This window comes from Aythya ferina (genome assembly GCF_964211825.1).
Source record: "Aythya ferina genome assembly, chromosome: 2".
Lineage (NCBI taxonomy): Eukaryota > Metazoa > Chordata > Aves > Anseriformes > Anatidae > Aythya > Aythya ferina.
In genome coordinates this window covers 44,281,660-44,308,016 of record NC_140297.1, presented here as the reverse complement: position 1 = coordinate 44,308,016, position 26,357 = coordinate 44,281,660, and the positions used below count along the sequence as shown (strand labels likewise).

General features: G+C 38.7%; 1 protein-coding gene across 12 annotated transcripts in view; it reads right to left on the bottom strand.

Annotated features, from left to right (window-relative positions):
* ANO10 (anoctamin 10) overlaps nt 1-24,633 on the bottom strand; it is a 123,256-nt gene extending 98,623 nt beyond the window's left edge. For 11 of the 12 annotated variants that reach the window (XR_014690484.1, XR_014690485.1, XR_014690486.1 and 8 more), the window contains exons 1-11: nt 24,570-24,633; nt 20,632-20,784; nt 19,413-19,595; nt 18,176-18,310; nt 16,673-16,792; nt 13,667-14,236; nt 11,923-11,978; nt 10,678-10,752; nt 9,208-9,390; nt 4,134-4,325; nt 1,839-1,967 (exon numbers count right to left, since the gene is read on the bottom strand). Coding sequence is in view for 5 of the 12 variants with exons in the window: in XM_084511685.1 (XP_084367811.1) it covers nt 1,839-1,967; nt 4,134-4,325; nt 9,208-9,390; nt 10,678-10,752; nt 11,923-11,978; nt 13,667-14,236; nt 16,673-16,792; nt 18,176-18,310; nt 19,413-19,595; nt 20,632-20,770 (1,782 nt within the window). In the remaining 7 variants the exon portion in view is untranslated. Of the gene's footprint in view, nt 1-1,838; nt 1,968-4,133; nt 4,326-9,207; nt 9,391-10,677; nt 10,753-11,922; nt 11,979-13,666; nt 14,237-16,672; nt 16,793-18,175; nt 18,311-19,412; nt 19,596-20,631; nt 20,785-21,677; nt 21,828-24,569 lie in introns of those variants that run through there. The other variant, XM_084511683.1, reaches the window with a different exon arrangement.
* Nucleotides 24,634-26,357: the final 1,724 nt, after the last annotated feature.

The window sequence follows — 26,357 nt, the reverse complement described above, 5'->3', positions numbered from 1 at the left end:
GATTCTCCCAAAAAGAAACCTGTGAAGGTATTAAATATTGTTTAAAATACACTGCAGGTCTGTCCCTCAGGAGACTGCCGAAGTTTTAAATTTCACATTCAAGAGTTTTGTAATTGTTTATAAGCAGCAATATTTCAAAAGTCATATGGCTTGTTATGCTGCAGAAACGTGCATCCTTAAAGGGTACTATAAGACTTCTATGTTTGGTTTCATTTTTTTGTCTTCTGTTTCTCAGATAATAAACAGTTTATAACAACACAGAAACAGTAGATAGATTATAACAGAGTACTTATACAAGTATCAAGCACACTTTTGATTCAAGCTATTTTTAACTATACCTTTTCTGACAAGAACATTATGAGGCTTATTTTTACTAACCAGAAAAATTAAGAGAAAGGTTGACTGCTCTATAACCAAACAGCTGCCTTTCCTCTCCTCTGGCTCATCCACCATTAGTCTCTACTTGCCCCTTCATACAGTGTAGTTAATTCTAGATTCGTAGCCTTGGCCAAAGTTGCTTCTTGATATAAAACAACATTCTTGTCTTTTCTCCCCTCAGTACTAATTTACCTTTGCCCTCCACACTTTCTTCCTTTCCTTTAGTCATTTTTTAAATCCTCATTTCCATAGGATTTATAGATAATTTGTTTGCAATGCACTGTTAAAAAGGAACTCCAAGAGCTTCCAAGTTAGAATACAGGAATTGCAGCACAGTAAAGGATTACATACAAACAGAACTTAAACTGGGGGAGGAAAAATACTTGTGTTCTCCTATACCTACCAAGAAACAGAGGCCTGCCCAGATACCAGATAGCCAGCCTGACATTAAAACTTCACTCTGCTTACATTTAGTCACACAGTTTTGATATGACCTCTGGATACATTATCCAGCAATGAACTAATTATAACGTTGCATTTAAATTGCCAAATTAATTTTACATTAAAATATTTCACTGAGGTTAATGCAGACGTTCACACGTGATAGAAAAAAATCTGTCTCGTTGTCTGTAGACTCAAACTTCAGTAAACCAGTTGACAAGTGATTCACATTTAGAGTTAACTCTGCAAACTTCAAGCAAGCGCGTAAGTCATTGCAGAACCTGTAACACCTGTAAGAACAACACAGCAGTACCTACCTGCTGCTGCTACACCTCTATAAAGCATTTCAGTTGAACAACTACACATAAACAACACAGATTTTTTGCCACAAGAAAAATAATTGAATTCCTAAAAGTTAAAACAGCATAATTTTTTGAAGTTGAAGCAAGGCAATACAAGAAAACTCGAACAGAAAGAGACATAAGGACAAAGTCCTACAATTTGTTATGATATAAAATGCCCAGTCATTTGCCTGAAAAGGAAAGACACTCAAGTGTTTACTCCATAAAATTAGGAAAAGATGAAGCCCAAATGTTATTATAAGCATACATATAGTCATCATACATACTTGTTTCAGATCAGCCATTATGGGAAACATTTATAAAGATGATGCAGGACATTTTTATAAATATGCTGGAGTCACAAACCAGGTAGAGAAACATCCATTTCACAAAAATAAGGTTATTTTGCTTCTTGAAACAGTACTATTAAATTCTTCTTTAAAGACATGAAGCAACAAATAAACAGGATCTTGGGAATGTACAGAAAAAGCATGGCATATCATCCACAATACATGAAAACACAGAAAATAAAAAGCAGTATTTTGAAACAATTCTTTGGTTGGGAAAATGCTAAAATCCTTTTAAAATAAGGGAAGAAAATCTTCCTGGCATCATTTCCACAGTCGTCCATGTTGTTTGCTACTAAAATGTTTGAATGTCATCTGAGGCCAGACTTACCTCTACCAATGCCACAGTCAGAATGAGGTCCATTTTTGAGTCTGGGAAAAGGGCATTCACTTGTGGAGACATTCCGATCAGTATGCAATTAGTAACTACTGATATTACACTCATGGTTTCAAAAGCCAACTGAAATAAAACACAAATATATTCATAGTTATGGCCATTATCTCTAATTCACCAGTCTCCAAACTGCGCTAGATATTCCCTCTCTCTTCATTAAATGCTCAGAAGACCCATTATTTTGTGGTGTTTTTTTTTTTGTTTTGTTTTGTTTTTTTCCTTCATCTTTTGATTTCTATAATATAGAATATTTTTTTTTGGCAAGTCAACTAGACTTTGTCAGCCTTAAAAACACGCAACAGTAAGACCACAACAAGGCCTGCAGTATCTTCACAACTCATAATCTGAGCACATGAAAGATGGTGAATTCATCTACAGTTACACTCCTAATACTGTATTTCTTTCAAGATAAAGGAAAAGGCAACAAAACTCCTGGAGGAACTATAGTCCCAGCATTCTGTTTTTGTTTCTTCTGAAAGTTAAGTAACGAGAAAATGCAAGGATGGTTCAGAATAGCTTTCTTAAATCACAACCAGTTATACAAGCTGAAATTTGTTGAAAGAAAGATTTACATTTAAACACATGCAGTTGCATAAGGCTGAGAAGCTCTTGCCAGCAGAGCTCCCACAAAACGTCTGAAAATATTACTACAGCATGACAATTACTTTTGCAATATAATGGCTACTTATTGCAAGGCCCTCTCTGGAATGAGCAAGACTGATACTGAAATGTAGCATTGTCACAACGAATTAGCAGCAGTAACTTTCTCTTTGACAACAAGCTGCTGGTTCAGCTCACCTGACAAAATAATTCCAGTTTTTCTTTAACAGATATCTTTCAGCCAATGCTCTAACTTCCCACATAAAACAGATGACTAAAACTTAAGTCATTTTTTTTTCATTCACAAAGCAACTGCATTTCTACTATTGCTTAAAAACCTATACTACCAAAAAAAAAAAGCTCATGACTGTAGCATTAGCGTTGGAATTTCTCAGCCTATTTGCTAGACTGAAACAAGCCATTCTAGCAAAACTAAATGCTATACCTGCAGCTATGCTTGGGACTTAATGACCATAGCCTCATTTAACTGGTGGTCACACCTCTGGGTCAATGCCATCAAGATGTTGGCAGCACAGAACTGGACTGTGAAAATGCATTAAATGTTACAACACAATCAGATTACAAATTACATTTTTATGACTTAGTATTATAAGACTTTTGCTATAATTTCACTTCATTATTCTCTGTGTCCACATCTAACAAACACTGCTCAGAATAGTTGGCTTGCATGTTTTCACAGTACATTTCATTCAATGTTTCCCGATTTCATCTCTCATCTTCCACTTGTTTCAACATTTACAGTATCTCTAACTTAAACTATCTATTAGTTTATTGCACCCTTCATCTTTACTATGTATTATCAGAAATCTTGAACAACACTAAACCACAGATCATCCCCTAGACATTTCCTCCAGCTTACTTCACACTCATCAGGCTACTGCTGTTACAGCCAATGTCTCTGGATATGACTAAATATTCTTCCTTTTTATCAGAAATACCTCTGGTTTTGGAGGAGTTCTGCAGGGCTATTTTTAGTTAGAAATAGTTCATGGATGTACTCAACTTGGCAGGCCCCAAACTACTTGGTGCTAGCAAAATTGTATGGCTAAACAACTGAGGACAGAAAATTCTTAACCCAAGAAGTACTACTATTAATTTGTTAAAATAGAGTACAACTTTACTGTAAAGTACTACTCCTGCACATAAATCTAAAAATTTTAAAATCAGTCAGGCCTGAGCACCAGTACCCACAAGAGCGCATAGACAAGCATGGCTCAGGAATCCAAGTATTTACCTATCATTCCTCAATTTTCTCAAACTGCATGGGATGAGCTACATGCTTCTGAGATTGCACCAGATGTTAATATTTTTGAAAAACATTTGCTGTAGAGCACCAGATCTGGCAGCTTTGCTTTGCTGGAATTGCAACAGGACTACAGCATACACACACACACAGGGACTAATGATAGGATTTTTCTTTTCAAAGGCAACTGAAAATAACGTGTGGTTGAAAACCCTACAAAATGCAACACAGTTCAATAGTATCCTAAGGCACTGAAGATGACAAAATATTTATTAAACTTCAGAAGTGGCTGATGATCAAACACAGCTTAAATAAATTTGGTGAACTTCATTTAAAATACATGATTAAAAAGGAAACAGAAAGATTACCTGCCAAACACCAATATTTGCTGTGGGTTCTGCAAATGGGCGCTTGTAAACTCTGCACATTTTTAAGGCATCAGAATATATCTCTGTGATGTTGTTTAACACTGCAAAGACAGCTGCCAGTGGATAAACACATGAGAAGAGACTCACATAGCCAAATTGTAAAAACAACTCCAAGTAATCATCAAAAGTACCCTGAAAAACAGAGCAAAAACAACAACTTTTACCCACAAAAAAAAAAAATAATATGAAAGCAGAATTAGCAATACAACTGTAAAAATGCTTCCTCGTGCTAAATAGGTAGTTTGGGTATATCTGGCAGTACAAAACAAATGAACGAACAAAAATCCTCTAGTTAATTTGAAAATACTTAATTACTCAAAACTTCTTGATAAGGGAACGCCAAGGATTTTTCTCTTGCCTCATGCAGTTTCTGCAATGGTAACACTACTTACCCTTATGTGAAGCATGTGAATTAACTGTATAAACAGTTTCACCCTATTTACAGTCCTGACTATCTCAGTGAAACAGATACTGAAGCAACAGCACTGGATAGGAAAACAGCATCATGCATTTAAACTGGCAGAACATTTTTGGTAAGAGCATTGTGACGAGAAATGTCCTAGTATTTCAGCCTGCTCGTGAAAGACCTAACCAGAAACACAGGTTATTAAATAAGCAACTCTTCACTAGTATTGTTTATCTATTTTAAAATGAGTAGGTCTGAAATAATTGCCTATTTAAAGGCTGAAATGACAGGATGTAGCACTGACGTCTGAAAGGAACAATTAATGCAAACAAGAAGCCCTATTGTGGCAAATTTGCAATGCATCTATCACCTGATTTTTGAATCAAGAATGTGGGTACTTAAATGCTAAGTAGTCACATGTAGGTTATTATACATATTTACATACTAGTTTTGTTGTATCAATAATGGCTTTCTGTGATTGCATCAATAATTTATAAAAATGAATAACAAAACCAACTGATCTCTAAAAAGGATTCTGTTCAGTTTGTTCATTGAACAAAGGATAGTGAAATATCATTAACTACCTAAATTGGCATACGGCTATTTTCCTCTCCCTTGAAATATTCAAAATAAGGGCTTGACAGTAACAGATTATTACAAGAAATATAAAATTAGTTTTGTCTCCATGCAAACACACAATTCTCTAATCTTTTTGCTGATGATAATTAAACTGAATGCCACCTCTAGCAACTAGAGATTTCTTCCAGCAAACAGAGATGCATTAGCAGCCTGCAAGCTCAGAAATCAACATGAGCCAGTCATTACCTACATTCCTCACTCAAGCTCATTTTCAAACCACACAGTACGGCTGGGTCCAGTGGTCTGATGTGCAGGCTAGACCTTGAGGAGCTACATAACTTAAAATTATTGAGATTTTTTCACAAATTTCGTGGATGAACTCTGAATTTTAGTGAGGTCTTTGTGAGGGACACTTGGGCAGCATCACTCACCGGAGTGACGGTCATGTATTTATTTGTCCCTGCTATCAGTTTCCCAGTTAAGGCAGGCAGGGTGCAGACCAATGATTCCCTTTACAATCCTCTTCCTGGTAACTGCACGATATCCCCTCTGCTTCCTCATGCTCCCTTCTCATTTCCTTGCCCAGTACCCATTGACTATCAACACAACAGAGCATGAAGAAAAAAAAAAAAAAAAAAAAAAGAGTATTTTCCTCCTATTTAATTTATGACACTTTATGCAGGAAAAGAGAAGTCTGATCCAATGTCAAAGACAAATTTCAAACTGTGCTATTATCAACCTTCCGTTCTCTCCTTCTTCCAGCCACAGGAGCAGCACAAAATATGGCATCAAGGTAACAGAATCAACAAAGAAATTCGGAATAAAATTGAACTAGAGGAGAGAAGCAGGAAAAAAAAAAAGACTGCAGAATGAAGCTTTTACATTTTAAACCGGGTTAAGGTCTCGAGAGATTTGAGGGGGAGGAAACAAACATAAAAATTAAAATTAAACATTAAAAAGTAAGTGAAAGAAGGAAAAGAAAAGCAAAGAGCCTGAAATACAGCATTCTGTCAACACTCCTAAGCCCCTCTGTTACAAAACATAGTCAAATGCTTCCCCCTTGTGACAGACATAATTTTAGAAGTACTGTTGCCTGCTGACAGCTCAACACGTGCAAACAAACCAGTGGTCTAGTGCTTGTTTACTCACAAGTACAGCACAATTGAAATATTCATATTGAAAATAAAATTTAAAGTTTTGAGTACACGGTGCATTGAGCTGAAACTGAGGCTACAAATAGACACCCCCAAGGCAAAGTGATAATTCTGCAATTGACCTATTGTGTCCCCTTGGAAAATTATTCCAAGCATAACAAGTGCAGATGCAGCTCTGCACAAGAAGCACTGGACAATGTGACTCAAAACCACCACACCAGCTTTGTATTTGCCAGCTCAGACCAAGGAGTTGGTTCTGGGACAGGAGATAGAGCTTATTTGTTCACGCATATCAACGCCTGATGCCATTCATGGCCTTTGGACCTGTGCTGGCATATTATCTGCAGGCACAGTGCTGGACTGTACTGATCTACCTGTTCAAATCACTACCTTAGGGATTTCTGCTGTGTTCTCCATTGTAAGACAGACAAGCTCTCCATCTCTAAATCCATCCCCCCATATAAATTCAGAAATACCAACACTCCCAAAGGACTGTTTATATAGTTCTTCAACTGCAAAGATTTATTTTTTCCACTTCCCATTTCACTGCACTCCCACATTTGAAAACAGATTTCAAACTCTGCTGTTCTCTACTGTTTACATAAAAGTTACACGATCTACTTATAATTCTTGCTCTGTAAAAATATAAGCCACACAGCATTAAGGCTCTCGTGACTATGCTTGCAGCAGCTGATCAAGCAAGTTGTGAGCCAATCTGTGAGGCCTTAACATACACACTAATGTTTATTTTGTCAACTCCTTTAAAACACCAAGTAATGAACCGCACCAAGTCTGTGAAATACAATAAAACAAATTTAAATCAAGAAGTGTAGTGGGGATCATAATATTCCAAGAAAACTTACCAGTGCTGATAAGGCAATACAAATATATCTTAAAATTTTGCAGGTGGTGACGAGGAGGAAACTGAACTTACAACTGCTAAGTCTTAAAACCACTAAGGGAAACCAGTGACAATCTGAGGCTGCCTTGTTTGCCATGAGCTGAATCAGACGGAGGCTATCATGAACCAAACTAGGAGGACAGACTACAAATGCCAAAGCTGTATTTTCAATAAGCAAGAACTTCCAGCAGTAGTACTGGACTAAAGGGTTGGTCTCTTCTACCTGCTTCCATTTCTGGCCCCAGAAATTTAATTTAATTGGCAGTTTTAACTAGCCTAAGTGCAAAGCCAAACGAAAACTGAAACAGAACCACCCTCTCTTGCCATCCTTTCTCCATGTCACACTGCTCCTCCTTGTGCCTTGGAGATTAGGGGCCTGTTACATACATACCTCTTTCAGCAATAATACTTGTTTAAGTAGCTCCCGATACAGCTGTTCACTCCCACCCCTTTGTGCCGATGTAACTGGGACCATGTAGGTGCATAAACAACAGCACCAGCAAAACTGATGAGGCTGGAAATAACTTGCTGGGCCAACCAGCCATATATTTAGGTTGCATTGCCTGATGTCCACATCAGCTACAGCCCAGAAAACTTTTAACTGTTTCCTAGTTGTTTTTGTGTTGTCTTTGTGAACATTAAGGTGACTGTAAAGTCCAGCACAAGAGATGGCCAGAAATATAGCTGGGATCAAGAATAGGAGAGAAATACAGAAGACTGGGGCTGCTCCAGGACTGCAGCCTCTATTGTGCCACTAGAAACATTTCTAGGACAAAGCCAGAAAGCATGAACAGGCTCTGAAGAACAAGAAATCTCTACACGATGTTAAACAGAAGCAGAGGCAGCTAACAGAATGACAATCAAAACTATTAGGACAAAAAAAAAAAAAAAAAAAAAAAAAAATGTTAGAAAAAGGATATGATGACTATTTCAAGCACGATGAAAGATATCAGGTATGCTTCCGCAATAGACATGCTGTAACTTAGGGAATGGTTACACATCTGTCCTCCCATCATCCTCAATTATAATACAATTTTAAACAGTCCCCATTCCTTTCCATTACGACCTTCACACTCTTATGTTCTCACCCCCACAGTAGAAACAGCTGGCTTATTTTGGCAGTTACTTTTCAGCTGGATCAGTTCCCTGACCTGATTCGCTACACCTCTGCAAGAATAGCTTAGCACAAGCAACAGACAGCATAAGCAAAGGAGTGAAAGCTAAATGAAGGGAATGTCTAAACTAGAACTGCCACCCAAAAATACATATAAAAAAATATACCCCTAGTCTCCAACAGAAGAATAAGATGGCTATGTAATCTTTACATTGAGAATGGTGGGTAGTGCCACTGATAGGAATATGGATCTCTATTTTAATAGACTGTCCCAGCTAGTGTACACCTCTTAGTAAACTAGCGTATACTGCTTAGTAGAGCAGAATGTATTTCCTTTTGTGCAAGTGTGTAAATGCTCATGTATTATAGGAAGGAAACTCTCTCTTCCCTAACTTGCTGTGCCTGGTAAACAACAAAAGTTGCATTTGGAGGAGATCAAGTCAGTAAGTACCACAAAGAGATCAAGTCAGTAAGTATCAAGAGTCACAAGGTCCCACTCATAAGAAGACACCAAGCTTTCACTTGCAAGAGAGAATGTGGGCACTAGGGAGTCTCCAAAAGTACCTTACCCTAAGGAACTGACAGAACATGATCTAATGTTTCAAAAGCAAAAATTGCTATCAGACTTTATAATGAGAATCAAGCAATTCCTTACTCTGTTCTCTCTTTGTTTCTAAAGAGCACGTTATGACTATCACCCAGGGCCCAAACTGTTCTTACCTTGTATTCAAACCTCTTAAATTAAAACAGTTATTTCTGCTCTAACGTGCCATGCTGCAGCTAACAATTAACCTGAGGCTGCTTTTCAGCAGCCTATAATCTAAAAAATTACATATTCTAACAACATTCATTCAACGTACCAAATAGGTGCCCATTTCTTTTTCTGAGTTGACTTGTTCGACTAATGACAGGTCTGTATCCATCTTCAGAGAATGCATGCGTTCCTTCATCTTCTTCATGTGTCTCTTTTGGAGCCAGTAAGGAAGCAGGGATTCTGCAAACTGATTAAGTATCTGCGAAGTTATCAGCAAAGTGGCCAAGCTCTTAAGTAAAAAAATAAATAAATAAAAATTAATAGATCTGTAATAAATCTATGATAATTTCCAATTTTGTGTGTTCCAGTAACACTGCAAGTTGTTATACTATGACAGAAACAGGCTAGCATAACAAAACTAACAATAGCAAATGAAAAGTATAGCTGCTCTAGGTCCCATTCTTGGTCATGTACTGAAAATAACTGAATAGGACTTAGATGAGTAAATATTTTGTGGATCTTGGTGTAAGTATCTTGGAAACAGTATAGAAAGTCCAATGAAGGGTAAAGATCCACACTTAACACACACCATTTATTAATAACAGAGCTAAGCAGTGAACTTTAAAGGAAGACAAATTAAGTTTCTTCGGTCAAAGGAATAAACATTCTAGAGCTTTAGAAAATAAGTGGGGAAAATAGGATTATTAGCAATTCCAAAAGGCTTAGAAACCTCCAGTATGAAAGGAAAAACAAAGAGAAAACAGGCTTAGACAGCACAATCCATGAAACAGTTCTTTTCTTTTAAAAGACTGACAGTTCTATTAGAAGTAAAAAAAAAAAAAAAGAAAAAGAGTTTTTAAGGTTTCTTGGAAGGAAAGGATGATCTGTGGGACATACAAAACAAAAGCTTAAAACAACTACTTTTTAAGGCAAAAAGCAAGAAGAAAATACTTTAAATTTTAAGAAATACCATGAATGTCATGTCAGCTAAGGACATAACAGGTATTTTGCTAGAGATCTCTTTACAAGAAACAGAGATCTAGAGTTTAAGTTCTTATTTTATTCATATTTTTAGAATAAAAATATTTTCCTTCTACCTACTTTTCATGTATTTTAATGTATTTTAATTCAGGAGATGATTTAAACTAACAACCATAAATTATTTTTGCTTTTATTTATTCTCAATTCCTCATTGCAGTCAAACTTAATCATTCTCTTATCCTCAGGAATCTCTCAGTAGGAACACTACAAAGAGCAACACTTTTTTAACATGAAGGAAAAGAAGGGGAAATGAAAATTCTTCAGCATCATCTGCTTGAGGAAGCAATCAATTTATTTTAAAAATAGTTACTCATTGATAAGGAGGGAAAGAATTGTTCTACGTTACTCTGTTATGATTCTGCAATCATGCAAGAGCAGATGAAATATGGAAGCCATATTTGTAAGAAAATACAAATTTGACAATGACCATATACACACATATATTTAGAAAAACAACTTAAAAACTGAGTCCTATTTCAATCTATCTTTTATTTTCCTAGATGAATCAGTGTTCTTAGATGTTTATGGAACTCACCTGTCTCAAAAGTTTCATATCAAACAGCACAAAAGCGATGTAGAAGAGAGATGCAAAACAATTTAAGAAGTTAAACTGCAAATAAAAATATTTGTTATTATTACACAAGCAGAAATTCATGTCCTGAGAAAAAAACACAAAATATCATCTAAAAGTTACTTTGACTAAATAGCTTCCCTGTAGATAAAAGCTGTCTATGAAAATAAATTTCTTTACCATTTTTAAAATTTAGGTCAGAAACAATAATTTTCAGTATTGATCCTATTCAGATTTTCATTAGATAAGCTTAATGCTTTCCTAAAGCATGGTATGCAAAGATAAATACATTCAAATTGCGAAATGTGAATATTAGAAATACCTGTCATCTTCTACCTAACTATTGTAATGTGGCACTTTCTCACAGGTAATGCTATGGAAGGGACACATTGATCTTACTTTAGGCTGATGACCTTTCCCAAAAAATACTTTAACAAAATACGTGTCAGATGACATCTCTCTAAATATGTAATCTGTTCCTCAATATATGTTAATTAAGCTTTATGCTTAACCACTTCAAGAAGTTTTATGACCAAGAAAAATATTCCCTACTTCTAAAATGAGAAATAAGTCACAGTATTGTACCTGAAAAATCCTAATCAAGTGCTGAAGAAGAATAAAACTTCTCTCCAGATTTACAGTACAGTTCCTTAGAGTCAATATTGCATTTGGTTATGTACATAATCTGCTCCTATGCAGTTTATAGTATATACAGACACACACACAAAAGCAATTTGTTCAGAGACAAAAAGTAAATATATCAGTATATACTGTAAGCTGTATGTAAGCAGAATGACAGACATGTATACCAGTCTCCTCTGACTGGTTGGCTGAATGTTAGTACAGATGGAAGTTAATGCATGAACTTTTTAAAATGCCGTTTACCATAGAATCTTGAAAAAAAAATATATAGTTCCCAGTTGAAGCCAGAACCATGTCAATTACAACAAACTTATGTATCCGGTATCCTAATAAACAATCAATAAAAATAAAAACCAAACTCTCCACTGTAAAACAGGACATCTAGGACAGTCTAGAGGTTACTGTAACCACAACAGAAATCCTCTGATTTACTCAGATATTTATGCAAATATCTGAACAAAACCGTAAATCAGGCTGGGAATGCTAGGAAAGTGCTAATAAAAAAACAAACAAACAAACAAAAAAAACAGTTCTCTTTTTAAATAACTCCTTATAATACCTACTTACCACTAGAACCTTCAGGATTAAGTGATTCTGATACGAAGACTCCAGCCTGTGATTTTCTAAAAACATTAGCAAAATGATTCATTAGTAAACAGCAGAAGCACACACCATATACTAGACACTGTTATACAAATGTAAACAGGTATTTTTTCCTCCATGTAGAAATTATATAAGGAATTATATAAGGGGAATAGTTTCTCCAAAGTTTTATGGGAAAACAATTTATATTGTACCAGTTCCTCATTTAAATTATCAAGCCAAGCTGATGCAGAGTGTTGACTTACATATTTTTGGCTACAACTCTGATGTTTTTCCTACTGCAAAGGTTTTACCTTTTGCAATATCTTTCTTTCTCTGTAGAGCTGTTTTGTAACAGAAAAAAAAAATCAATTTTTCTTAACATTTAATAAAATGTAACTAGTTCGTGACTTTTCTTTGGCTGAAATAAAATTCAAAACTAATTGGAGTCCATTATGAAAAATAGCACTGCATCTGATTTAAAACCTGTAAAAGCTCACAGAAATACGTCTATCCATCTCCAGGGACTTTAGATTAGACCCTAAGCTCTAAATCAAGTCTAAAGTACAAAAATTTCAACAGATGGCATTACTAATTCTAAAGTGAAGATTTTTCAGTTCATTCACGATAATCTGACAAAAGCTGATGTTAGCGGAAGGGTGGTTAAGTGGGAAGGAAAGGGAAGTGAATGGGAGATTTTCCATTTCTTTTTGCTATTTTGTCAGATAATATCTTTACAGTCCTGGATAAGCAGTAAATAAATGAGGAGGCAACACATTAGCAGGAGCTGTCTCAACATAGCTAAATTGAGAGACTGTCACCGATGGACCTTGTTAAGGACAGAACAGCAGGAATGAAATTGGGCCTGACAAATGGAAGATGCACTCAAGGGACTGAACAGGATTTTTACTTTAGCTTTCACTTAATTATCAGTTCTCATGATAAATGGGTGTAAAAGGTGTGCTTAAAAACACCCTGAACACCTCAGACTCCACGTCAGAGGTTCTACAAACATTTCTTCAGTAGCAGCTGTGACACAATGCACAGACCCTGCAACTTCTTTGGTCACCAGCTCCCATGCCTGGATTGTTACCTATGCCTCAGCTGCTTAAATGAGATCTCAGCTGAAAATATGCCAGGTGAAAGTGGAGGTAGGGCGGCCCCAGGAGTTCTTCTTGTTAGAGTGTCCAGAGGAAAATATTTTGATAGAGACATGAAATCTCAGCATCTATTTTTATATAAATGTATACAAATTTATTTTAGTACATATGTATATTATATGCAAACATTCTCTTCAGATAATTTAGTTGGTGTTTTTAGATTTTGTTCTATTATCTTAACATCCTTGTCCTCTGCACAACATCAGGTTGTGGATTAAAGATTTCAGGACAGTTTCTCCTGCCATCTGCCTCTCAGCTCCTGTCCTGACAATCTCATCTCTTCCCTTTTGCCAACACTATGGCTAATATAGCCAAAGAAATAGCTAAATCAGAGAGGGGGTCTTCTGCACTGAAGTCAGAGAGAAGCTGAAGAGAAAGGCAGGGTCATTCCTTTTGACGGCAAGCAAATTTAACCAAACACGAAACTGCAGTCTCATAACACTAAATAAATTTAAGAATTTAAAATGGCCAGCTCTTTAACAGTTGCAAGTAAGTTGCAACTGTAAAGTCCTAAACATTTGGAACTCTCACTTCCAATGCAAAAGGAAGAATATAAACAACTTTCTTACCCCATGATGTTAAGAATTCAGCAGCATACCGATAGATACGGTTCATAATTTCAATCACGACAGCGTATATGATACTGGGCACATACAGCATCAGGTTGCTAAAGTGGGACTTATTCTCCTCATGATAATCCAGAGCCCACTGTTCCAAGTCAAAGTAAATCATCATCACGTATAGTGAGAAGTAGAGGCAAAGGCACACAAATGGTACGGACACGAGATAAATCCGTAACTGTCTCTTAATACTTGAGTACACTGGTTCCTCTCGCCCAGTGACAGGATTGATACCCAGAACACCGTGGAAACCTGGCCTTGGCTCTTCAAACTGTCGTTTCATCAACAGGGTCCCCCAACGGTATGTCATCACGGCACAAATCCGTTTCCAAACTTCCAGGATCACAGTGGACCAGAGCAGATTGAACGTGGCAAACATCACGTATTTGTCATAGTCCTCCCACGCAAACACGTAGTAAGGGATCCCAATGACAGCCATGGGAATCAACGCAAACGTGAAGTACTCTAAGAAGCCGAAGTAGAGTGCAATGGTCTCACCAAAGTAGCAGCGTATCTCATCTGCAGAGGAAAATGAATCAATTAAGACACTTAACATACATGTCAGTATAACATCAAACCTTACTTTACATGAACTCCTTGGCCCGAGTTTCAGTTTTCTAAATAACACAATGAACATTATGGCTGTTTTGTTCCTCCTCCTCCCACATCCAAAAGACTTTGAACATTAGTTGTCTTATATAAACACAGACATATCTAAATAAACACACGTAGCTACATATATTCAGACAGTAGGGAAGTCGAATATCTCAATACCTACAGTATCAACACTGGTTATCCAGGGGAAAAGAAACACTAATATTCTTAAAAACAGAATCTATGAATGAATGGTTAGGATGGCACAGAAGTCATGTGGTATAAAAAAAGTATGTGACGCCTGACTTTTGAAGCTTCTTAGTGGTATACACAGGCTTGAGAACCAAATTTGTTTCAGTCTGCTCAGCATCAAAAGAACTAGTTGTGCTTTGCCAGACCTCAAGGAACTAAAGGAATAGATAGAAAGGCATATTGAAATCTTAAACACATCAGAAGGTACAACCAGGCTGAGACATTCCTTTCAGCAGACAACTGATAAATGAAATGCACAATTGTTGTTCTCACTGAGGTTGTCTGCTCAAGTGTTCTAAAGACTTGGAAAGTGTGGTAGTAATGGATATATTTCATGACAGACACATTACCTCCAAGGAAAACACTGAACTTACTGCTAACAAAAAAATGGAGGAGTATTATCAATCATAATTTAGAAATGGCATCACATAATAACATATAGAAATGCCTAGCAAACCAAGTTTAGAATGCTGAAATCTGTTTTATCTCTGCCTCCTCGGAAGACCAGATCCTTTATGCTTGTATGCTGCTGCTATGTACTCACCAGCATAATAAAAGAACCATGACATCATGGCCTCTGAATTGACACTGTACGTGCACTCTCCATAAAAGACTAGTACATCAAAAGCTCGCTTGCAATGCCAGAATATTCTTACAGCATACAGTTTACAGAAAACTGCAGCGGAAATTTATAGCTTACCATCAGATAAGCTTCTGAAAGACAGAGGGAAAGGCAAATAAACAGAATCCAAATCACTGCTCCAAAGTTGCTCTCAATCAAAAAATTATTATCAAATCAGCTCAAGTGCAGACCATTAGCATCATTTCAGACTCAAAATGCACAACATGAAAGGGACGCCTAAACCGGTGTATATATGTAACCATATCCCATATAGTTCATGGGATTTACTTGTAAATGTTGTGTGTATTTAATGTCAGTCAAGAAGAACCTGTCCTGTATAAACAAGAGACAAGCACAGAAGAAAACCCTCTAACACCATAGCCCAGAGGCAGGCATTATCGAGACAGATCCTTAACTTTCTATAGTTTAGGAAAGAATCTCAAGGAACTGCCAGACCAAGAGATTAATAAATATTTTCATTTTAAACTTATTCAGTGTATAAAATACGCTCAAGTGAATCTGGCAAGCAACAGCATACAGTCTTCATACTGACAATGAATTTAAATCAAGCAATTGTAAACACACTTTTGACATGCCTACAAATCAAAATAGCTTCAGGAATCTCAGGCATTGAGGAGCCTTCCTGCCACGAGTCAGTTTGAGAGAACAGTTTTGGGTTGGTCCCTTGCTGCTCTGAGATGGGTAGGGAGATTTAGTCATATGCAGACTGTTGCTAAGATGGAAGCTTAGTGACACTGAACCTGCAGGCACTAAGCCACCAATTTCACAAGTCATGAACTGCTTCAGGGAGCTACTCAGGGAACACTGAAAGAGGAAAAAAACCTGCCCAACCAGTAAAAATGGGCCAATTTCAAACTCAGTGCTGTGAGAGATGATCACAGTGCCTTTGAACTGCCTGCTCTCTCTCCTCCTCTCTAGCTTGAAAACTATGACCAAAGGCCTATATGGCACAGACCTCCTGCAGCCACAAGAAATAAAACCATTAAGAATCAAGAGACAGCAGCCTGCATATCCTCTTAGGCTCCAGCTTCACTCCAGAAAAGTTGCAATGCTAGTTGTTATAGCAAAAGGTTATCCTACAGCTATCTTTGAATCAAGGAGGATTTGATGAAGAGACATCAACTGTGCATGTCAACAAGTCCGAAAATGTACATGGCTCTTTACCCAGAACCTAAGTGCCTTGTTAGTTCCAACATCAGCCAACAAAGCAACTTGGGCAGAAAGGTAATAGAGGAGGTGAACTGTAGCAAGTAAACGGGGAAGTTACAAGGTATAAACAACTGACTTCTTGGTACAGTGCTTACGTTTCACACACAATTATCACTTCTACAGAGTCTAAATGCTGGAATAGAAGTGGGTAAGGACCTTTGGTATTCTCACACAAACTGAGGAGAAAATTTCTCCAAAAGAAACCCTGCACTTGGGTTTCTTTTGGAGAACACCCACTTGAGTGGGTGTTCACATACCTAGAGGTTGATAGCCAATTTTGACTTGTCCATACCACGTGTGCCGGAGCTTTTTCAACTCTTCTCTGTCATGCAGCGGGAAAATCTGAACTAGAATACCATTGGTCAACAATCTTCTCACTAGAAGGAAAAAGAAGTTCCAAAGACAACAAAGTTAATATGAACAAATGGGTTATGTTATGTGCTTATAAAGCCTAGAGTTCCTTTGAAATAAATCTAACATTTGAGCTAAGTAAAATACACCTACATGTTAGCTAACAATAATCTAAAATAGAGAGAATGCATTCCAACTATTCCTACAAAGACTGTGCTGTCCACTGGAAGAGAAAGAGTAATCCATCAGTTTGCAGTTATTACCAATTGCTGCTTGAGCAACAAGAAGCATTACAGGTCAGAACTGAAATACGATGTGTAGCTTTGTGCAGAAAAGGTCTAGGTGCTGCATTTCAGCAACAAAAAGCATAACAAGTCAAATAAAAATATGAAAATAAGAGAATGTTTAAGAAGCCACTTTAATTTTATGGGAAAGATACAAAAAAAAAAAAAACATTTTTGAGTGATCGATTTATACTAATTAATAAATCACAACACATCTCCCTTGCAAACAAACCACTTATTTAACAATTTTGTATTTAATTTCTGTTATGGAAAGCAATCTACCTGTGTTGGTAAACCATTAGCAAACTGCTCAGGAAATTACAAATGAGCAAACAATTGAGATATATACTGAAAGGAACATCAATTTTCTTTTGTATGGGTGCACTGGAAGTTACGCATTAGTTTTTCCCTTTTCTCATAGACATCCACTTGATATAAGCAGAAAAACACATCAGCTATATACAAAATTACCAGTGTAAATTCATCTGGCATATATGTTTAGTTACGTTTCTTGAAACACTGATAACTTACTTATTCATTAATGGGAACATGCTTAGTTTGATGACATCTTGTGGCCTTCCCTTACAACTTCTGTTAAAAATAGTTTGGTGGTGGTTTTTGTTTATTTTTTAAAGGCAAATATTTTGGGTACTAATTATAAAAATTATGGATGACATCAATATATGTTAAAATTTATCCAACTGAAAAGAACATAAGGCCGGAGTCTCAGTCTCAGGTTGTAATGACCCTCTGGAATTCATCTGGTCCAACCTCCTGCTCAAAGCAGGTTCAGCTTAAATTGGGCTGCTCAGGAGCTTGTCCAGTTAAGATCTAAACATATCCCAGAACAGACTTTCTACAACCTCTCTAGAATTCTCCAATATTTGATTACCCACATTATAAAGAACATTTCCCTAATATCTATTTGGAATTTCTCTTGTTACACTGCACATTCATTGCTCCTTGTTCCACCACTGTGGAACTCTGAAAAAACAAAGCTGATTAATATTAGTGTGATTTAATGCCTTACAGATTTCTTTTAATTGCAGGAAAAGTAAGTTTTTTTCTGCTATGAATAGAGCCCTAAGTCAAGACATTGAGTTACAGACAAACCGCCTTACTTACCAATTGATTTTCCTGGATACAGCTTTGCCTGGGGATATCCAGGGATCATTTTTTCATCCTTAGCTCTCAAATTTTCAAGTTCATGTTTAATGATATACTGACATTCTGACATTGTAAGGAAATTCTGATTGTCATCTAAACAAAAAGGATGGTGGTAAGAAATCGTGCGACACAGTAAGACAACCGTTGTAACAAGTAGTTATCAAAAGTGATCAGAACCAGAAAAAAAATCCATGTGTATTACATGACAATTACAGCCAAATAATATATTTTAGCAAAACCTCTGGTTTTTAAAATAAACATCTTAGGAATACATTTTCTCTAACTGGCACACACTGGCCACTGCATTTTTGATGACCCAAGTGAACAAAGAAAATAAGTTACTTCTCAAGGCTTTATAATTTCAGTGAAGCAAAGCCACAAAAATAATACTGCAGAAATTATTCAACACTGCCGCCTTCTTGATTGTAGTGCTGAATAAACAGGCAACAAAGAAACAATTCAACTTCCAAAAAAAACTATTTGTTCAGACAGATCCAAGTACCTTTTATATTGAAGATGTGCTGAAACAGACACAACAGACAATGACGTATTAGCAAGACTAACCCAGAATTCCAGTGCTTAACTGGAGAACAAAATGAGTTCTGCCACTACCGCACTGGAGAAGGGTTAAACACCTTGCAGGTAGCACATCTGAAGGGAAATGTTTCTGTGCTGGTGCATCCTCAAATTAAAAGAGGAAAATGTAACTATTTTTTTCACTAATCATGCCCCAATTCCATTGAATGACTCTATAGTGTTATTCAATTTTGTTTTATATATAAATATATTAAGACAAAATATTTCTATTTTCTCCAGCTAGGTATAATACAATAAACATCAAAACTGGCTCACAAGTGTTAATAAGAGATTAAGTAATGTTAATATATACTATTGCTTGTTAATTCTGCACTCAAGTTAATCAACCATTTTTTCTTACTTTCAGCAGAAAATTTTCATACTACATCAGAAACTGTTTGGAACACACAAAAGCATAAAGTAAGAAATAAACAAACAGAAGCCACGTGAAAGGACAATAAAATAATAATTTCACTAATGCTCTGAATTTGTTTCTTCCAATTTCTGTTTACTCCCACCATTCCAAGGAATAGAAAGACCATTAAAGATTTAACAGTGTAATTGATTATAATCTTTAGCCACAGCTTTGTAATGATACTAGATGCCTTAAAACACTTACCTGCAAAATCTTTGAAAGTTTTCCTACTGCTGTATGTAAAAGCTCTCATCGAGTTATCATTACATTCCTTCACCAATCCCACATTTTCAGCTCCCAGCAAGAGCCTTAAGTGGGAAGCTCCAACCAGATAAATATTTTCATCTCCATTTTCTGTGACCAATGGTTTAATCAGAAGTTGTGCGCCTTTAAAGTAAAAAATAAGTGTGAGAAAAATAAGTGTGACATAATTTTTAGACAAAGAGTATATCTAAAAACCCAGTGTCGTAGCATACATCATACTGGACCTAGTCATCAGGAGCACTGAAGCTTTATCTTTTCAAAGGCATGAAGAATTAAAGCTTTTTCAGCACCCAAATGGTGCTCCGAATCTTGCAGGTCACCCTCTGCTTTAGCACTGTTTCTGTGGAGTGCTCACAGACAAGGAATTGGAAGAATGAGGACAGTTTGGATCTATACCTGTACAGCTTATGTCACATAAGCAATCAGTGCTTCTGCAAACAGTCCCACTCATTTCAAGGAGACTTTTGAAATAGACACATCCTTGACTTACCTAACAGAGGCCTGAAAGCAAGTTTGTAGCCACAGAAAGTTTACCGACCATCAGATATAAACTAGAACAGTCATAAAAAATGCCTTTATAAAAGAAAAAAAATCTAGAGGTATTACAAACAAATTAACCTAACTTTAATTCCTGGAAGCATATTGGAACAAGTAATGAAATATTCTAAGAAATATTCTAATGAAATATTCTAAGAATCTACAACCTAGCAAAAAGATAATTAAAAGCCAACATAAATTTATCAAGACTAAATTGCTTCCTGCTAATTCAATTTCATTCTACAATATGGTGCCAAGGCTGGTGGACAGGATAGTAGATGGGATGCATCTTCATTTTGGTGAGGTTCACAGCTTTCTCATAATCAACATGAGAAACACACTGTAGAAGATGAATATAAAAACTGATTAAAAAAAATACAAGAGGTTACCAGTGTTTCACAACCAAAATGGAAGGCTTCTAAACTTCAACAGGCATGTGACCTTAAATCAATATTCTATTCTTAAATCCAATTAAGCAACTTCAGAAATGCAAAAGGGAGTAGGACAGGCTAAATAGTAATTACTTATATCACAAGTTACCTGAAAACTAATTTTCTGCTTGTCTTAATATTATGACAGCCGATCCATTGCAACGTGTTCTACAAGACCATGTCGTACTCACCTCCATTTGCCTTTTTGTCCACTATTCTTTTAGTGAACCATTCTATGGTTTCCTCTTTGGTGCCTTTTGCAAGCTCAATTACTACCAGAGGCCTGAAGTTTGTCTCAAGAGTATCCACGGAAGACCAGCTTTCCTTCATCTTTTAAGAACTTGCTGAGTACAAAAACAAAACAAGAATGCCATTATTAAAAATATACTGTTTGGTGTCAGCCTAAAGAATGCAAAACTTTACCATAGTGAGATACAGGTGTCTGTGCTTAGCAGAGTGGCAGATGCTCATTTCTGTGGACCTACTAAAAATAGTACTACAGGGCATTTGAGTAACTCTCAGATTGTTGCTTGGGGAGATACTGCCAGTTTTTCGTGGCATGTATGTCTCACTCTCCAAGCAGGAAAACTTTTTGCTGTGTATAGCAAAGTATGGGTGGTGGGAAAGAAAAGAAATAAACAAAAGCAAAGTAATAAAGAAGAACTATCATTAAAAACAACAGCTTGCAACAACAGCCAAACAGCTACCTAGTGTAAGCTTCTCCTGCTATGAATGGAAATACATTATACATTTACAGAGGTACCTGCTCAGTTAAGCTTGTGAAACTTTAACCAAGTATTCCAAGGAAACTTACACCTTCAGTGGATGAGGGCACCTACCATTCAGATAGATAGATTACGCCCAGAGCAATTAAATGACTTGCTGAAAGCTGTAGGACAAGTGGTTCTGTGACAAAGTCCAGCTGTAAAGTGCTGGGCACCAGCACAGCTTTATATGTGAATAATGTAAATCATCTAACTGAGCAATTATGTTGACTGTGCAATTTTTACAGAAACAATTCTACAATTATAGTTATATGATACTTCATAAAGCAACGGAGAAGTGTAAAAAGACTAATCTGGTAATTAACGTACTCCATTTAGGGAGAAATAACCCACAAACCAACAAGAACAAAACCATAATACCACAAACTGAATTTACTAAATTTAAAACAGAGCGAGAAGTTTTGCTTTTTTTTTTTTTTTCTGCTATTAATTTCACTGAAGAAAGGATTTACCTATTCTGATCAAGCAGTTTTCTCTCTCCTGTTCCAAGAGTGAAATCAAGTAATTTCCAAGTCTGTTCCCCAAAGTACAGAGCTTGGCTTTCACAACCCAGCTTTATTTGTGTGATCCATAGAGAAATCATGATCCTCGGTATTTCATTAAGTATTTCACATAATTTACTACGGATTATTGAATCACAGAATGGGTTGGGTTGGAAGGGACCTTAAAGATCACCCAGTTCCAACCCCCTGTCATGGGCAGGGACACCTCCCACCAGCCCAGGCTGCCCAAAGCCCCATCCAGCCTGGCCTTGAGCACCTCCAGGGATGGGGCATCCACAGCTTCTCTGAGCAACCTGTGCCAGGGCCTCACCACCTCTGAGTGAAGAATTTCCTCCTAACCTCTAATCTAAATCTCCCCACTTTTAGTTTAAAACCATTCCCCCTTCTCTTTTCATTATCTGATTGAGCAAATAGTCGCTCTCCATCCTATAAGTCCCTTTTAAGTATTGAAAAGCCACCATTAGGTCAGCCTGAAGCCTTCTCTTCTTTAGGTTTAACATCCCCATCTCTCTCAGCCTTTCTTCATAGGAGGTGCTCCAGCTCCTTAATCATCCTCATGGCCCTCCTCTGGACCCTCTCTAACAGCCACACAGCCCTCTGGTGCCAGGGACCCCAGACCTAGATGCAGCACTCCAGGTGAGGCCCTCACAAGGGCAGGGCAGAGGGGGACAATCACCTCCCTCACCACCCCTCTGTTGATGCAGCCCAGGATGCAGTTGGCCTTCTGGGCTGCAAGCACTCACTGCGGGCTCAAGTAAAGCCTTTTGTCCACCGGAGCCCCCAAATCCTTCTCTACAGGGCTGCTCTCATCGAGTTCTCCCAGTCTGTGCTCATGTCTGGGATTGCCCCAACGCAGGTGCAGCACCTTGCACTTGGCCTTGCTGAACCCCATTAGGTTCACATGGACCCACTTCTCCAGCTTGCCCAGGTCCCTTTGGATGCCATCCCTTCCTTCTGGTGTATCAACTGTACCACTCATCTTATTGACATCTGCAGACTTGCTGAGGGTGCACTCAAACCCACTGTCTATGACGCTGATAAAGACAGTAAACAGCACCGGTCCCAGAAGAATCCCCTGAGGGACACCACTCATCACCAGCCTCCACTTAGACATAGAGCCATTGACCAGCCCTCTCTGGGTGCAAGCTTCAAGCCAGCTCCTTACCCACTGAATGGGCCACCCTTCAAATCCATCTCTCTCCAATTTGGAGATCAGGATGTCATGTGGGACCGTGGCAAAGGCCTTACAGAAGTCCAGGTAGATGACATTGGTCATCTTCCCTTGTCAACTGATGCTGTCACTCACTCCATCATAGAAGTGAGTCACCAGATTGGCCAGGCATGATTTTTCCTTGGTAAAGCCACACTGGCTTTCTTGGATCACCTCTGTCTTTCATGTGCCTTGACACTGCTTCCAGAAGGATCTTTTCCATGATCTTCCCAGGCACAGAGGTGAGGCTCACCAGTCTGTAGTTCCCTGGGACCTCCTTTCTACCCTCTTTAAAAATGGGAGTGATATTTTTTCCCTTTTTTCCAGTCACTAGGGACTTTGCCTGACTGCCAGGACTTTTCAAATGTGACAGAGAGAGGCTTGGCAACTACATCAGCCAGTTCCCTCAGGACCCTGGGATGCGTGCCATCAGGCCCCATAGACCTGTACTTGTTTAGTTTCAGCAGGTGGTCTTGAACCTGCTCTTTACTTACAGTGTGTGGGACTTTGCTCCCCACCCTCCATCTACAGGTTCAGGGAAATGAAGGGCTTGGGAAGCCTGACTGGCAGTGAAAACTGAGGCAAAGAAGTGGTTGAGTCCCTCAGCCTTCCCCACATCTGTGGTTACCAGCTCGCCCTTCTGATTCATCAGAGGGGGAACACTCTCCTTGGCTTTTCTTTTCTGAGCAATATACCATATATAGTGATACTATAATGTAATGTAGTGATACTGTAAGCTTTTGCATACCATAGTAATCCTGTCTATTCATCTCTGACTGACAAAAAATGCTTTCATGGCCAGTTTTAACAGGGCTTCCACTTAGTTTCACCTTCTAGCTCATATATACAGAATCCTGCAGCATTCAGATTTTGAGCTCTGAACCCATGCATGCAGGTATTTAAAGGAAATACACTAGAATTTTAAAAACATTTCAGATGCACATCTGCACAAGCAGGATGAGTCAGAGAAAGGACAACGTTATTGGCAATAATGCACTGCAACCGCAATGGCAGTGATTCACTGCGTTTTGACAACCGTTCCGCCTTGCAGTATCACTTCCCATAATCAATTTTATCCCGAATGTTTGCTACATTGTGCACGTCGCGGCTTCTGAAGGGGCTTTTTAAGGTCTGTGTGTTAAAAATGAAAAGCATTAGATAATTGCAAAGCATTGCTGGCATCAGCGTGCTTGGTGCGGCGAGCAGCTACGGGACGCCGCTCGTTATTTTTAGCTTTCCTACTACCAACGCCCGAAAGGCGGCCGAAGCCCTCTTCCACCACTGCATTTAGGGTTTCAGCAGCGGGACGCAGCCAGCTGGATCCGGGAGAGCCGTGACCCCTTCCCTTCCCTTCCCTTCCCTTCCCTTCCCTTCCCTTCCCTTCCCTTCCCTTCCCTTCCCTTCCCTTCCCTTCCCTTCCCTTCCCTTCCCTTCCCTTCCCTTCCCTTCCCTTCCCTTCCCTTCCCTTCCCTTCCCTTCCCTTCCCTTCCCTTCCCTTCCCTTCCCTTCCCCTCCCTCCCCGTGCCCCCCGGTGCCGCGCTGTGGGCGGGCAGGGGGCGGCTCCTCCCCCTCGCCCTCCCCCTCCCCGGTCCCCGCCGGGCGGCGGCGGCGGCCGCCCCCTCCCCACTCACCGCCGGCTGCCGGCGCCACATCCGCGGGGCGGGGCGGGGCGGGGCGGGGCGGGGCCGAGCGCCCTCCCCCGAGCCGTGGCCCCGCCCCCTGGCCCCGCCCACCCCTGCCTCGGCTGTGGCTCAGGGAGCAGGCGCGGGAGGGCTGAGGCGGCGCCATCAAAACCGTGTCCCCAAGCACCCCCTTAACACCCCCAGGGACAGTGACTCCACCACCTCCCTGGGCAACCCGTCCCAACCCCTGACCGCTCTTCCTGAGAAGAAATTTCCCCTCATTTCCAACCCGAACCTCCCCTGGCGCAACTTGAGGCCATTCCCTCTAGCCCCATCACTAGTTATCTGTGCAAAGAGGCTGACTCTCACATCATTACATTTTGATTCCAAGATTTTTGTAGGGAGAATGTAGATCCTTTCCAACACAGCCATTTGTAGCAGAGGAGAACAAAATGCACAACAGGGACAGTTGAATAGGCAGCCCCTTGTCCTGCAGGGCTTGCCAAGGCCATTTAAATACATCTCTCTGAATATTTTTTATTGTTATTTTGGATAGTACTAAGGCCTTTTGATGTTTTTTGCAAATTAGATATACCTTCAGGTTTGTACAGCATGTACAGATCTGGAATGACTATAGAAATGGTCTCCCAGAGTCCAGAAAGCACTGCCCTCAAGTTGCTTGCCTTTGTGGCTTATGCCATGTGGGCACACTCCATTGCCTAATAGCAGCTGCCACTAAGCTACTAAGGGTACGTTCATAATGGCTTATTGCGTAAAATTAGACCAGAACAAAGCAGCCTGTGAGGCGACTTCATGTGGACTTGTCCACAAGAATGGCACTGCAAGAAAAAGACACTGGTTTTAGAGTTTCTTTAGAGCCAGCGTATAGACCTAACACAGAACGTAACAGCTGCCAGAGGAGCTTCTTCTACCATCTGGCTATTATTGAACACACACTTTTCAGCAAATTTGGAAATACATTCACATTTAAATTTTGTAATGGTTTTCATTTTACCATGAAAAGTATGGGTCATACTCTGTAGCCAGAATAAAATGTCTCTGGTACTGAGGCTTTCTATTATTTATAGCCCTTGAAGCAAGGCACCTCAGAAAATGGAGAATGTGAACACTTGAAATCCAGGCATTACACACCGCATGGAGCAGTAACAGACACAATTAGTATCAGCTAATTTGGGCAGGATGATAAAGCACATGGTTTAAAAGTCAGATCTTTTAAACCATGTCTCAGTCTAGTCCAGCTCTCAATGGCCTATCCATATAGTTTATTCACCACTCAGTTTCTCTGACCATGAAAACGCACTTTCTGCAAAAATAATGTAGCAATAACAGGGACATAGATTTAACAAAAGGGATTCTTTAAAAAACACTTTATTCTTGAGTTTTCCATGTTGGAAATCTCTGGTCCCACTGCATCCTGTCAGTATCCACCAATGTCTTTGCAGGCTTTGATTTCTGTCTTCAAGGATCTCTGGCCTTCTTGGTTTGACATCTGCTCTCTGACACCTTCTTCACTTTTGAGCTTTCAGTAAGGACTTTCTAATACCCAATTGCTTTGGCCCTGTGCATAGAGTCATTCAAAATCAATGTATTTTCTGATAGCAAAGTCATTGTTCTACTTGATCGGGTCATTTAATGTCAGTATTCCTTGACAGTCTGTCATATTTCTCAAATGCCATCTATCCACTAGGTGTCACATTCTTGCTATGCAATGAATTCTTGCTAGCACACTATCAGTTTCTTTCTAAAAGGTTCACGTTCTGCTAACCATGCATAAAG